Here is a 13,181-nt window from a genome sequence, read left to right as displayed (position 1 = left end):
TAGGCAGTGGGGGGGTCGCCCAGTGAGGCCCTGGGGAAGGAGGCTCCCGCAGACGGAAAACTTCTCAACATGTTATTCACACCACTTTTCCATCTGTAGCCAGTGCTGTGTGCACACCATCCTCACCCCAGACAGGCCCCCGCCCTGAGGGAGCACCCCAGACAGGCCCCCGCCCTGAGGAAGCACCCCAGACGAGGCCCCGCCCTGAGGGAGCACCCCAGACGAGGCTCCCACCCTGAGAGCACCCCAGACGAGGCCCCGCCCTGAGGGAGCACCCCAGACAGGCCCCCACCCTGAGGGAGCACCCCAGACGAGGCCCCGCCCTGAGGGCACCCCAGACGAGGCCCCGCCCTGAGGGAGCACCCCAGACGAGGCTCCCACCCTGAGGGAGCACCCCAGACGAGGCTCCCACCCTGAGAGCACCCCAGACGAGGCCCCGCCCTGAGGGAGCACCCCAGACAGGCCCCCACCCTGAGGGAGCACCCCAGACGAGGCCCCGCCCTGAGGGAGCACCCCAGACGAGGCCCCGCCCTGAGGGAGCACCCCAGACGAGGCTCCCACCCTGAGGGAGAACCCCAGACGAGGCCCCGCCCTGAGGGAGCACCCCAGACAGGCCCCTGCCCTGAGGGAGCACCCCAGACGAGGCCCCGCCCTGAGGGAGCACCCCAGACGAGGCTACCACCCTGAGGGAGCACCCCAGACGAGGCTCTGCACCCTGAGAGCACCCCAGACGAGGCCCCTCCCTGAGGGAGCACCCCAGACGAGGCCCCGCCCTGAGGGAGCACCCCAGACGAGGCTCTGCACCCTGAGAGCACCCCAGACGAGGCTCCCCGCCCTGAGGGAGCACCCCCAGATGAGGCCGTCGCCCTGAGGGAGCACCCCAGACGAGGCTCCCTACCCTGAGGGAGCACCCCCAGACGAGGCCGCCGCTCTGAGGGCACCCCAGACGAGGCTCCCTGCCCTGAGGGAGCACCCCAGACGTGGCTTCCCGCCCTGAGGGAGCACCTCAGACGAGGCTGCCGCCCAGAGGGAGCACCCCAGATGAGTGTCCCCACCCTGAGGGAGCACCCCAGACGAGGCCTCCGCCCTAAGGGAGCACCCCCAGATGAGGCTCTCACCCTGAGGGAGCACCCAAGACGAGGCCCTGCCCTGAGGGAGCACCCCAGACGAGGCCACCACTCAGGGAGCACCCCAGACGAGGCTCCTGCCCTGAGGGAGCACCCCAGAGGAGGCCCTGCACTGAGGGAGCACCCCAGACGAGGCTCCCTGCTCTGAGGGAGCACCCCCAGATGAGGCTCCTGCCCTGAGGGAGTACCCCAGACGAGGCTGCCCGCCCTGAGGGAGCATCCCAGATGAGGCCCCCGCTCTGAGGGAGCACCCCAGACGAGGTCCCCGCTCTGAGGGAGCACCCCAGATGAGGCACCTGCTCTGAGGGAGCACCCCCAGACGAGGCTGCCACTCAGAGGGAGCACCCCAGATGGGGCTTACCGCTCTGAGGGAGAACCCTAGACGAGGCCCCCACTATGAGACCCCAGAGGCCCTGCCCTGAGGGAGCACCCCCAGATGAGGCTCCCTGCTCTGAGGGAGCACCCCAGACGAGGCTCCCCACTCTGAGGGAGCACCCCCCATTTTGAGGGAGCACCCCAGACGAGGCCCCCGCTCTGAGGGAGCACCCCCCATTTTGAGGGAGCACCCCCAGATGAGGCTCCCTGCTCTGAGGGAGTGGCCTCTATCACAACACTTGGGGCAGCGGGGGAGGAGATGGGGTCCGCTCCCAGCCAAGCCAATTGGTTCAGCCACAGACTGGTGCTGACTTTTTTATATGGCATTTTTAGAAAAGGACTTGAGAGGTCGGGGGGGGGGGGGGTCTTCCATTCAGTGGTTCACTCCCCAGATGGCCGCAGTGGCTGGAGCTGTGCTGATCCGAAGCCAGGAGCTTCCTCCAGGTCTCCCACATGGGTGCAGGGGCCCAAGGACTTGGGCCATCCTCCACTGCTTTCCCAGGCCACAGCAGAGAGCTGGATGGGAAGTGGAGCAGCCGGGGCTTGAAGCAGCGCTGCAGGCAGGGCCCAGCCCACTGTGCTGCAGCGCTGCCCCCTCGGAGCCTGGCTCCCCATTTGTCCAGTGATGTTTCACGGGCTAGAGCAGGGGCTCGGGACGGCCGAGGTGCTTGGACCAGTGGCTGGCCTGCAGGCGGTGCCCCCACCCAGAGCCCCTACCTCGTGTGCTTTCCTCCCAGCCCCGCTGCCATCCAGAGCTGTGTCCCACTTACTTGCTCTGCCGCCCCGCCCCGCCCCGCCCCGCCCCGGCGTGCCTGTGCTCCTGTGGGATCAGGTTAAGTGCAGGGGAGTCCCGTCCAAGGAAGAAGACACCAGAGCTGCAGACTAAAAATACCCCCTCCAGGTGGGGGAGGGGCACAGTCTCCACCTGCGCAGGGTAGCTCGGGCTGGGTCCGGGCGGCCCCACCCCCCCAAGTGGGCTGGGCACCTGCAGAGCCAGGGGCAGGCCCACCTGGTGGGCTCTTCAGCCACCACCCCAGCCTGGGGGTGGCCGGAGGCCCCTGGGTGGGGCTAGGAACTGGGAGATAATCCAGGAGCTCGGGTCCCGGCCGGGGCGGGGGGAGTGGCGGGCAGACTCGACCAGGCCAGGGTGTGCCTGCCAGTGGGGAGGGCAGGGGCTGGGCACCTGCTGTGGGCCCTGTGCTGCCCTCGGCCACGTGCTCTGAGGCAGGCCCGAGGGCCTCCAAGGGTGGGGGCTGCCGTCCTCCCCGCCGTGGAGAAAGTGCGGGTCCCCGCGCCGGCCCTGTCGGATCAGGCCACCTGCCCCCCCCCCCCCCGCCTCCTTGTGTTGGAAGCACGCACGCACGCACGCACGCCCCGCCGGTTGCCCTGCCTCTCGGGTAGTGAGGCGGCTGCCGGGTGTCCCCTGTCTGGGAGCCGCCCACCCGTGAGCCGCACACGGCGCCTCGCGGCTCCCCCCAGTGCACCTGGGCGCCCTGTGCGGCCACACTGCTCGGGCGCACTCTCTCCATCGCCCTTACCTCAGGGGGCCGAGGGTGGGGGTACAGCGGAGCCCGGGGCGGCAGGCACGCCCCCGAGGGGGACAGTGGGGTCCCCGGGAGGACAGGGGCCAGCGGGGGAGGCCCTGGGCTGCTCCCTCAGCTGGGCACAGGGGCGCGGCGTCCGGCCGCAGACCAGAACTCCCCGGGCGCCGGGCGCCTGCCGCGTGCTCAGTGCCGGCCCTCTGTCCACAGGTCTCCTCCCGCCGCCGCCGCCGGAGATGGAGGCGAACGCAGCGGGCGGCGGCGCCGGGGGCGGCGGGAGCAGCGGCCTGGGCGGCGAGGACGGGGTCCACTTCCAGAGCTACCCCTTTGACTTCCTGGAGTTCCTCAACCACCAGCGCTTCGAGCCCGTCGAGCTGTACGGCGAGCACGCCAAGGCCGTGGCCGCCCTGCCCTGCGCGCCCGGGCCCCCGCCGCCGCCGCCGCCGCCGCCGCCGCCGCCGCCGCAGTACGACTACCCGCCCGCGGCCCCCTTCAAACCCAAGGCGGAGGCGCCGTCCTCGTCCTCCTCCTCCTCCTCGTCCTCGTCGTCGTCCTCCTCCTCCTCCTCGTCCTCCTCCTCCTCGACCTCCGGCCAAGCCAAGAAGCCCGACCCGCCGCTGCCGCCCGCCTTCGGGGCGCCGCCGCCGCCGCTGTTCGACGCCGCCTTCGCCGCGCCGCAGTGGGGCATCGTGGACCTCTCGGGGCACCAGCACCTGTTCGGGAACCTGAAGCGCGGGGGGCCGGCCGCCGGGCCGGGGGCGACGCCGGGGCTGGGCGCCCCCACCGGCGCCCCGGGGCCGCTGCCCGCCCCCGCGCAGACCCCGCAGGGCCCCGCGGCCGCCGCCGCCGTCGCGGGCGCCACCTGCGACCCCACCAAGGACGACAAGGGCTACTTCCGGCGGCTCAAGTACCTGATGGAGCGGCGCTTCCCGTGCGGCGTGTGCCAGAAGTCGTTCAAGCAGTCGTCGCACCTGGTGCAGCACATGCTGGTGCACTCGGGGGAGCGGCCCTACGAGTGCGGCGTGTGCGGCCGCACCTACAACCACGTGTCCAGCCTCATCCGCCACCGCCGCTGCCACAAGGACGCGCCGCCGCAGCCCGGCCTGCCGCTGCCGCCGCTCGGCCTGCCCGCGCCCGGCGCCCCCGCCCCCGCGCCCGCGCCCGCCCCGGGGTCCTCGGGCCCCGCCGCCGCGCCCGCCGCCTCGGCCGAGGGCAGCGCGGGCCCCACGGGGGCCGCCGCGCCCCCCGCGCCCGCCCCGGCCGGCGGCGAGGGCCCGTTCGCCTGCCCGCTGTGCTGGAAGGTGTTCAAGAAGCCGAGCCACCTGCACCAGCACCAGATCATCCACACGGGCGAGAAGCCCTTCTCGTGCTCCGTGTGCGGCAAGAGCTTCAACCGCCGCGAGAGCCTCAAGCGGCACGTGAAGACGCACTCGGCCGACCTGCTGCGCCTGCCCTGCGGCGTGTGCGGCAAGGCCTTCCGCGACGCCGCCTACCTGCTCAAGCACCAGGCGGCGCACGCGGGCGCGGGCCCGGGCGGCGCGCGGCCCGCCTACCCCTGCGACCTGTGCGGCAAGTCCTACTCGGCGCCGCAGAGCCTGCTGCGGCACAAGGCGGCCCACGCCGCGCCCGCCGCCGCCGCCGCCGCCAGCGCCCCCGCCGGCGCCGAGGCGCCCAAGGACGGCGCGGCCTCGGGCCCGCAGCCGCCGCCCGCCTTCCCCCCGGGGCCCTACCTGCTGCCCCCCGACCCTCCCGCCACGGACAGCGAGAAGGCGGCGGCGGCCGCCGCGGCCGTGGTGTACGGCGCCGTGCCGGTGCCGCTGCTCGGGGCCCACCCGCTGCTGCTCGGCGGCGCCGGGGCCGGCGCGGCGGGCGGCTCGGGCGCCGGCGGCCCCGGGAAGACGTTCTGCTGCGGCATCTGCGGGCGCGGCTTCGGGCGCCGGGAGACCCTCAAGCGCCACGAGCGCATCCACACAGGCGAGAAGCCGCACCAGTGCCCCGTGTGCGGGAAGCGCTTCCGCGAGTCCTTCCACCTGAGCAAGCACCACGTGGTGCACACGCGCGAGCGGCCCTACAAGTGCGAGCTGTGCGGCAAGGTCTTCGGCTACCCGCAGAGCCTCACCCGCCACCGCCAGGTGCACCGGCTGCAGCTGCCCTGCGCGCTGGCCGGCGCCGCGGGCCTGCCCGCCAGCCAGGGCGCGCCGGGGGCCTGCGGGTCGGGGGCGGCGGGCGCGGCCGCGGGGCCCGCCGACGGGCTGAGCTACGCCTGCTCGGACTGCGGCGAGCACTTCCCGGATCTCTTCCACGTCATGAGCCACAAGGAGGCGCACATGGCGGAGAAGCCGTACGGCTGTGACGCGTGCGGCAAGACCTTCGGCTTCATCGAGAACCTGATGTGGCACAAGTTGGTGCACCAGGCCGCCCCCGAGCGCCTGCTGCCCCCCGCGGCCGGCGGCGCGCAGCCCCCCGACGGCGCCGGCGGCGCGGACGCGGCCAGCGCGCTGGACAACGGGCTGGCAGGAGAGGTGGGCGCGGCCGTGGCGGCGCTGGCGGGGGTGTCTGGGGGCGAGGACTCGGGCGGGGCGGCGGGGGCCGGGGCTGGCGGGGGCGCCGGCGCGGGCCCCGAGCGCTTCAGCTGCGCCACCTGTGGCCAGAGCTTCAAGCACTTCCTGGGGCTGGTGACTCACAAGTACGTGCACCTGGTGCGGAGGACCCTGGGCTGCGGGCTGTGCGGCCAGAGCTTTGCGGGCGCCTACGACCTGCTGCTGCACCGCCGCAGCCACCGGCAGAAGCGCGGCTTCCGCTGCCCGGTGTGCGGGAAGCGCTTCTGGGAGGCGGCCCTGCTGATGCGCCATCAGCGCTGCCACACGGAGCAGCGGCCCTACCGGTGCGGCGTGTGCGGGCGGGGCTTCCTGCGCTCCTGGTACCTGCGGCAGCACCGCGTGGTGCACACGGGCGAGCGGGCCTTCAAGTGCGGCGTGTGCGCCAAGCGCTTCGCGCAGTCGTCCAGCCTGGCGGAGCACCGCCGGCTGCACGCGGTGGCCCGGCCGCAGCGCTGCGGCGCCTGCGGGAAGACGTTCCGCTACCGCTCCAACCTGCTGGAGCACCAGCGGCTGCACCTGGGCGAGCGCGCCTACCGCTGCGAGCACTGTGGCAAGGGCTTCTTCTACCTGAGCTCCGTGCTGCGCCACCAGCGCGCCCACGAGCCGCCGCGGCCCGAGCTGCGCTGCCCCGCCTGCCTCAAGGCCTTCAAGGACCCCGGCTACTTCCGGAAGCACCTGGCGGCCCACCAGGGCGGGCGGCCCTTCCGCTGCTCCTCCTGCGGCGAGGGCTTCGCCAACACCTACGGGCTCAAGAAGCACCGCCTGGTGCACAAAGCCGAGGGCCTGGGCGCGCCCGGGGCGCCGGCGCCGGGGGCGGGGGCCCTGCCGGGGAAGGACGCCTGACCGGGGCTCCCGCCCGGCGGTGTCCAGGCCGCTCGTCACACTGCGCCCTCCCCGCTGTCCCCCCCGTGACGCCAGAACTCCAGGCTAGCCCCCGCCCCCCGGCCCTGCAAACTCGGCACCGGGTCGCCCCCGTGCCCCATCAGACACTGCCCGGTCCTCCGCCCAGCCCCGTTTCGTAACCCTCGTCAGTCGCCCCCTCCCTCCCCTCGGCGTTCTGCCCCCAGCAAGCCTCGGGGGCCATGGGTGTGAGCCGCCCTCCCCGCCGGACAGCGGCTGACCAGCGAGCAAGGCGGGAGGGCACGGGGGCGCTGCGTGCTCTTTTGGGTGTGGGGTGGGGGCGGGGTGGCAGACGCGGCTTGTACAGAGTGGAGACTAATAAACCTTGTCCACAGGGTGCCGGCGTCCGCCTGTGCATCTCAGAGACGGGCGCCTGGGGATCGGGCCCCCTCTGCCCCCCACTCCGCTCCTGGGGAGGCCTCGACGTCCGGGTGCTTTCGCCCCCTAGGGCGCCCTCTCCTGAGGCCCCTGGGAAAGCGGTGAGCTGGACCTGCCCCTCGCCCTGGGGAAGCAAGAGGGCACACAGCGCCCGCCCCTAGGAGCGGCCGGGGCAGTGAGCCGAGCGTGCTGCGACGTGCGTTGGGTTTCCCGCTTGCCGGGAGTCCGGTGCCTCAGAGGCCCCCAGCACGGTTGGGGCTTCAGCCCGAGTGCCTGGCTACTGGGGCTGGAAGATGGAGCGGGGTAAGGGGTAATCACGCCAGGGCAGGTCGCGAGCGGCCAAAGGGAGGGCAGGGACCCTGGGTAGCTGCCTGTTCTCATTAATGAAGGCCCCGCACGTGCCTGTGCGGTGCAGGCGGGCGGAAGCTCATTTCCGGCGAGCTTGGGGTGGTTATACCCGAGCAGGTACTCCCCAGGTAAAGTGGGCACGTCCCTAGGCGAGGGCTTAGCCGCCTCCACCTTGGAGAATTTCGGATTGGGTGGCCGCAGAGAGGAGGGGCGGGGTCGGGTATGTGTGTGCTGGACCTTGGGGTGGGTCGATTTGCTGGCTGGAGCCTGGATACCACCCACCGGCCATCTCATTCACACGGCCACTCGGCTCAACGCCTGTTTCGGCAGCAGGAGCCGTGGACTGCAGCCATGGGGCAGGGCTTGGCCGCTGTCCCTATGTGAGGGCACTGCTGGGCTGGCCCCCGAGGGTGGGAAGAAGGAAGGTCGGATTCGGATGCCAGACGTGTTGAACCGGCTCAGTAAAGGGTTAGGCGCAGGGAAGTGGCCCCGGTTTCTGGCTTGGTCCTGGTGGCCTGGGGGTGGGGGGTGGGCAGGAGTTGGGTTTGCTCCTGATCTGTGTGTGCGGTGCCTCCCGGAGGAGGCTGGGTGAGCAGGAGTGTGAAAATCGGGGACTCCCTCCTTGACAAGCGCCAATCACCGGGCCCCTCTGTCGTGCCCAGTTTCTGAGACCAACCCCCTTCTAGGAGCGAAGACGCCCCCTCCCCAGAGCAGCCTGGACACGAGACCAACAGGGCCTTCATAAAGTCCTTTAATAGGAACGGGAGGGCTCTGGCCCACACCAGCCACCCCTCTGACTCCTGGGGCCCCGCAGCTGTGCCCCCGGTTCCCCGGTACTGCGGGAGCCTGGATGGGGGAGGGGCGGCCACCCTGGGAGCAGCTCTCGGAGTCGGGATCCACAGCCTGGCTTGCATCCCGCAGGTGCCAAGGCTCTCAGCGGTGGCCTGGGCACCCTCTAGCTGGACGTGATGGGACCCCGGTCTCCCGGTGGACGCCTGCTGCTTGGGGCGGGGAGGGGGGGCGGGCTCCCAGGTCCAGTGCAATCCAGTGAGGTAGGCAAAAAGTCCACCCTGGCCCTCCCGAGGGGAGCCCCCCGACGGGCCAGGATTGTGCGCAAGAGGCCTGGACCAGGAACACGACGCCGATTCTCCCCCACAGCCGTGCCCAGGCATCTAGAGAGGAGGCAGGCGGGGTGCGCGGTCCGCCCTGGTCCCGCGCGGAGCTGGGCACCTGCGCCTTCCTCACAGAGGGCCGCGGGGAGTCTGGGCCTCTCCCCCGCGCCCGCCCCCGCCTACGGGTCGTTCTCCGCCTTCGTCTCGGCGCGCCCCGCCCCGCACGCGCTCCCCGGCCCCCCGCCCAGCCCCGGGCCTGGCCCGTGGAAGTGCGTGCGCTGGTGCTTGCGGAAGTTGGAGGAGTTGTTGAAGGTGCGGTCGCAGAGGCCGCAGCGGAAGGGGCGCTCGCCCGTGTGGATGCGCGCGTGGCCGCTGAGCACCGAGGACTGCGTGAAGCCCTTGCCGCACACGCCGCAGTGGTAGGGCCGCTCGCCCGTGTGCACGCGCTCGTGGTCCCGCATGTCGGACGAGCGGCGGAACGGCTTGGCGCAGAAGCGGCAGGCGAACGGCTTCCCCACGGCCGCGCCGGCCGCCGCCGCCGCCAGCACCACCTCGGCGCGCTCGGCCGGCGGCCCGGGCCCCTGCCCGCCCGCCGCGGCCGCCTCCGGGGGCCTGCGCGGGGCTCCGGGCTCCACGCCGTGCCGGCGCTGGTGGCGCAGCAGCGGCGCCAGGGCCTTGAAGGCCCGCGGGCACCGGGCGCAGCGGTAGGGCCGCTCGCCCGTGTGCAGGCTGTAGTGGGCGCGCAGGCTGGCGGGGCCCGGGCAGCGGTGGCCGCACACGTGGCACCGGCCGGGGTCTCCGTCCGCCCGGGCCAGGTGGCCGTGCTCGTGGAACAGCAGGTCCGACACCAGCCGGAAGGCGGCGGGGCACAATGCGCAGCGCAGGGAGCCTGGCTCCGGGGGCTCGGGGACCAGCGTGGTGTCCGTCACCTTCACCACCTGGATCTCGATGAGGTCACTCGGGGGCGTGGGCGGGCGGCCAGCGTCGGGCAGCAGGACCTGGGGGGGGGGGTAAGAGGAGGAGGAGGGGAAGCTGTGGCGCTGCACAAGACCTCTGCGGTCTGCACACCCCCCGACCCGCACAGCCCCCGCTGCCCGACGGGGACTCTGGGTCCGGCCCCTAAAGGGACCTGCGCCTGCCCGGAGCAGCCTGAGCGGCCTGCCGACCACACCGAGTGTCCGCTGGAGACCCTCCGAGGGCTCCGAGGGCACCCGGACCCGCTCATCTCGCCGACCCCGAGGACGGCTCCCCTCGGAGTGCAGCCCCCCCCCCCCCGTCCTGGCTCACTCTGATTTCCTGTCCTTTATAGAAGGAGTCGCCAGCAACCTCCGAGCGCTGTCCCTCTGCCCGCAGGACACCCCCGGCTCCGGGAGAACAGAGGCCCAGCGCGGCTCGGACACCGGCCTCCCGGAGCCCGGGGCCGCGCTCCGTAAGTGCGCGCGCGCGGAAAGAACGGACGTCCCCGCCCCCCAGGACTTCCCTAGGGCAGGGTCCCTCCCCGCATCCCCGGGACCCGACCCCAACCCTCCCGGGATCACCCAGGGTCACCCTCCCCAACACTGCCACCCGGCTCCACTAGCCCCGCCCGGGATTCCCGAGCCCGCCCCTCCGCGACTCCGCCCCTGATCATGCAAATCAAACCCCGCCCCCAGTCACCGCTGGCCTCGGGCCCCGCCCCCTCAGCTCCCCCAGGACGGAGCCCTGAATACCTGCCCGCTACGCCCAAGCTTCCCAAGTCCCGCCCCCCCGCCCCCATCCCCTGCACCTCGAGACCCTCACCCAGGCCCCCTTTTCACCCGCACCAGGTCCGGAGGCTCCGGGGACCGCGACTCCGGGGTCGCTGAGCTCGGGCTCGGGGGCTCCGGGCGCGCGGCGGCCATCTTGTGCCCGAGTCCCGCCCCCGAGGCCAATGAGTGCTGCGGAGGGGGGCGGGGCTCGGGCCGGCGACGGGCTACTGCGCAGGCGCCCTGCGGGGTGGCGGGGGCGTGGCTGTGGCTGGCGGGGCGGGGCTGTGGCTGGAGGGGCGTGGCGGGGCGCTCCCCGAGCCGCGGCCGGGAGGTTTGGCGCGGTTTTCGCGTTACCGCTGGTGCGGCGGCGGGGAGCAAACCGAACGCCCGCCGCCGTGAGCCGGCGCGAGCAGCCCCCCGGCCCCGGGATTGAACCTCCGCGGTGTGGCAGAGAAAACCTTTTCGGGGTTGGCGCGGCTCGTGGTGACGTCATGGCGCCGAGTTCGCGAATGTGAGGTATTTTTTAAAGTTCGCGATGACGTCATGGCTCCGAGTTCGCGAATGCGAGGTTTTTTTTTTTTTTTCCCCCAAAGCCCGTGGAAAGAAACCCCGAAAACAGCGCGGACCTGAGAGGAAGCAGAGCCCACAGGTGGGCGTGGCGTCTGGCGGGAGCAGCCCGGGGCCGCGCGTGTCCGGCAGCACCGAGGACCGGGCCCCGGGCGGGTCCGCAGCGACGTCCGGATCTCGCCTCCGCGTGGACTCAGGGTGGGGCCGCGCCTCTCCCTTAGCGCGTCCCGTGGGAGCGGGGAGTCCGCGTGGGAGCGGGGTGGGGCCGCCTCTCCCTTAGCGCCTCCCGTGGGAGCGGGGAGTCCGCGTGGGAGCGGGGTCATGCCGGCTGCAGGCGGGCTAGACCACGGCCGGTGTCGGGGGCCCAGTGCATGCTGGGTGGCACTGGTATTCAAGCCCCGTTTGGGTGTCCACGCAGGCAAAGCAGCCACAGTGCCGACGCCTTGCCCCTAAAGCAGGTTTTTAGAAGATTTATTTATTTACTTGAAAGGCAGAGAGAGCTACCGGGAGGCAGAGAGAGAGAGACAGAGAGAGAGAGAGAGAGAGAGAGAGAGAGAGAGAGGTCTTCCATCTGCTGGTTCACTCCCCCACTGGCGGCAACGGCTAGAGCTGCACCGATCCGAAGCCAGGAGCCAGGAGCTTCCTCCTGGTCTCCCACGCAGGTGCAGGGGTCCCAGGACTTGGGCCATCTTCTACTGCTTTCCCAGGCCACAGCAGAGAGCTGGATGGGAAGTGGAGCAGCCTGGACTCGAACCGGCGCCCATATGGGAAGCCGGCGCCGCAGGAGGCGGCTTTACCCGGTGAGCCACAGCGCCGCCCGGCCCCTAAGGCATTTAGGCCCACGTTGGTTCTGTCCTCACGCTGCAGCCTGCTCACTCAGATACACAGAGCTCTCACTCAGATGTCTTCTATGATGGACCAGTTCTGCACACAAAGGCTGGCAGTGACACAGTGACTCCTGCGCCCCCTCCCCAGCCCCTCCCCATGCATTACAGACACAGCTGAGCCCTGTGTCCTTCCATACCCGCCCAAGGCATGCATGGCTCTGTCCGGCGCTCCCAGCACGTCTCTAACTTTGCTGCATCAGTGACCTGATATGCTGTCCTGAGCCGGTGCTGTGGCGCAGCGGGTGAAGCCTATGGGCGCCAGTCGGAGTCCCGGCGCTCCACCTCCAACCCAGCTCCCTGCTAATGCGCCTGGCAAAGCAGCCGAAGGAAGCGTTTAAGTCCTTGGGCCCCTGCACCGTCTTGGGAGGTCTGGGTGAAGCTCCAGGCTCAGCCATTGCTGTCGTTTGGGGCGTGAACCAGTCTGTCTCTCCCTCTCTCCCTGTACCTCTGCCTTTCAAAGAAATAGATGTCTTTTAAAAAAGAAATAGTAGGGGCCAGCGCTGTGGTGCAGTGGGTTAAGCAGCTGCCTGCAGTGCTGGCTTTTCACATGGGCGCCGGTTCAAGTCCCGGCTGCTCTGCTTCCGCTCCAGCTCCCTGCAAAGCGCCTGGGAAAGCAGCAGAGGATGGCCCAAGTCCTCGGACCCCTGCACCCGCGTGGGAGACCCAGAAGAAGCTCCTGGCTCCTGACTTTGGCCTGGTCCAGCCCTGACTATTACGGCCATTTGGGGAGTGAACCAGCAGACGGACTATCTCTCTCTGTGTCTCTCCCTCTCTGTAACTCTGAATTTCAGATGAATAAATAAATGTTTTTTAAGAATAAAAAATTGTACCTTCAACTGTAGCCATCCGCAGAACTTGTCCTCACTGTCCTCGCTGACACAGGTTTGGTGGTTGTCTGCATGGGCACCCGCAGTCCTCACTCGCTGCGCGGTGTGGCAGCCTCCACCCGGCTACGTGACAAGCGCTTGTCCTCACGCTCACACACCTTAGGTCGGATCCAATTTCTTGTCACGACTACAAGCGCTGCACCACAGATGTGCGGGCCCGGGTCTCCTTGAAAGGGAGCAGTACTCTGTAGGTTGTGTTCCTGGGGCTTGAATGGCTGGGTCAAAGAAGAGGAATACCTTCGGCCTCGATACGGCCACTGAGCCGGGCAGCTGACCTCTGCAAAGCTGTCCCTGAGTGTCACGAGCGCGGGCGTTTGTGCCTTTGCGGGCCCTCTCGGCCACAAAATACATCGCAGATTATATTCCAGACAGAGCCCAGGCTGCCTCTGTTCTTGTGATTTAACCGAAGCCGAACGTTTTCATGGTCCCTAAGAGCCTTGTGTACACCTGCTGACTGATGGGTAAGTGAGCTCTCGCTGCCAGCTTCCTGTTGGGGAGTGCGTGGTGCCTACCTCGCGCGGTTGCCAAGGAGTCATGGTGAGGCTGGATCCTGGCGGTCACGGCCAGGCTCCTGCAGGACCCGAGGCTCATGTCTGCCACAGGGAGGCCTCCAGAAAACGGCAGGAGGAATCCTAGACCGGATCCAGAAGAAGCAGGGTCTGGCCTGGCTCACGGTGGCCCCTGCTTGCCGCGAGCTGTGAAGCCCTGACCACATCACTCCTCCCTGAGCCT

General features: G+C 70.4%; 2 protein-coding genes across 10 annotated transcripts in view; one reads left to right on the top strand and one right to left on the bottom strand.

Moving 5' to 3' along the window:
- The window catches only part of ZNF865 (zinc finger protein 865), a 162,996-nt gene extending 150,610 nt beyond the window's left edge, over positions 1 to 12,386 (top strand). Inside the window, exons 2-6 of one of the 8 annotated variants that reach the window (XM_089319622.1) lie at positions 3,254 to 5,565; positions 9,694 to 9,810; positions 10,702 to 10,873; positions 11,383 to 11,475; positions 12,153 to 12,386. In XM_089319622.1, the coding sequence (XP_089175748.1) occupies positions 3,280 to 5,565; positions 9,694 to 9,810; positions 10,702 to 10,873; positions 11,383 to 11,475; positions 12,153 to 12,271 (2,787 nt within the window). In that variant the 5' untranslated portion in view covers positions 3,254 to 3,279 and the 3' untranslated portion in view covers positions 12,272 to 12,386. Of the gene's footprint in view, positions 1 to 3,253; positions 6,881 to 9,690; positions 9,811 to 10,701; positions 10,874 to 11,382; positions 11,476 to 12,152 lie in introns of those variants that run through there. The other 7 variants (XM_089319625.1, XM_089319621.1, XM_089319626.1 and 4 more) reach the window with 7 other exon arrangements.
- Positions 8,005 to 10,624, bottom strand: ZNF784 (zinc finger protein 784). 2 transcript variants are annotated; one of them, XM_089319629.1, is made up of 2 exons: positions 10,161 to 10,624; positions 8,005 to 9,379 (listed from the first exon to the last, which is right to left on the bottom strand). In XM_089319629.1, the coding sequence occupies exons 1-2, from the start codon at positions 10,599 to 10,601 to the stop codon at positions 8,561 to 8,563; spliced, it is 1,260 nt and encodes a 419-aa protein (XP_089175755.1). In that variant the 5' UTR covers positions 10,602 to 10,624; the 3' UTR covers positions 8,005 to 8,560. The 2 variants fall into 2 exon arrangements, with proteins under 2 accessions (XP_089175755.1, XP_069919719.1); XM_070063618.2 differs by having other exon boundaries at positions 10,184 to 10,338.
- Positions 12,387 to 13,181: the final 795 nt, after the last annotated feature.

This window comes from Oryctolagus cuniculus, chromosome 18 (genome assembly GCF_051225735.1).
Source record: "Oryctolagus cuniculus isolate XC-2025 breed Fujian yellow rabbit chromosome 18, ASM5122573v1, whole genome shotgun sequence".
Taxonomy (NCBI): Eukaryota; Metazoa; Chordata; class Mammalia; order Lagomorpha; family Leporidae; genus Oryctolagus; species Oryctolagus cuniculus.
Note: the sequence above shows the minus strand (reverse complement) of the source record. Positions and strands in the feature narration are given on the sequence as shown.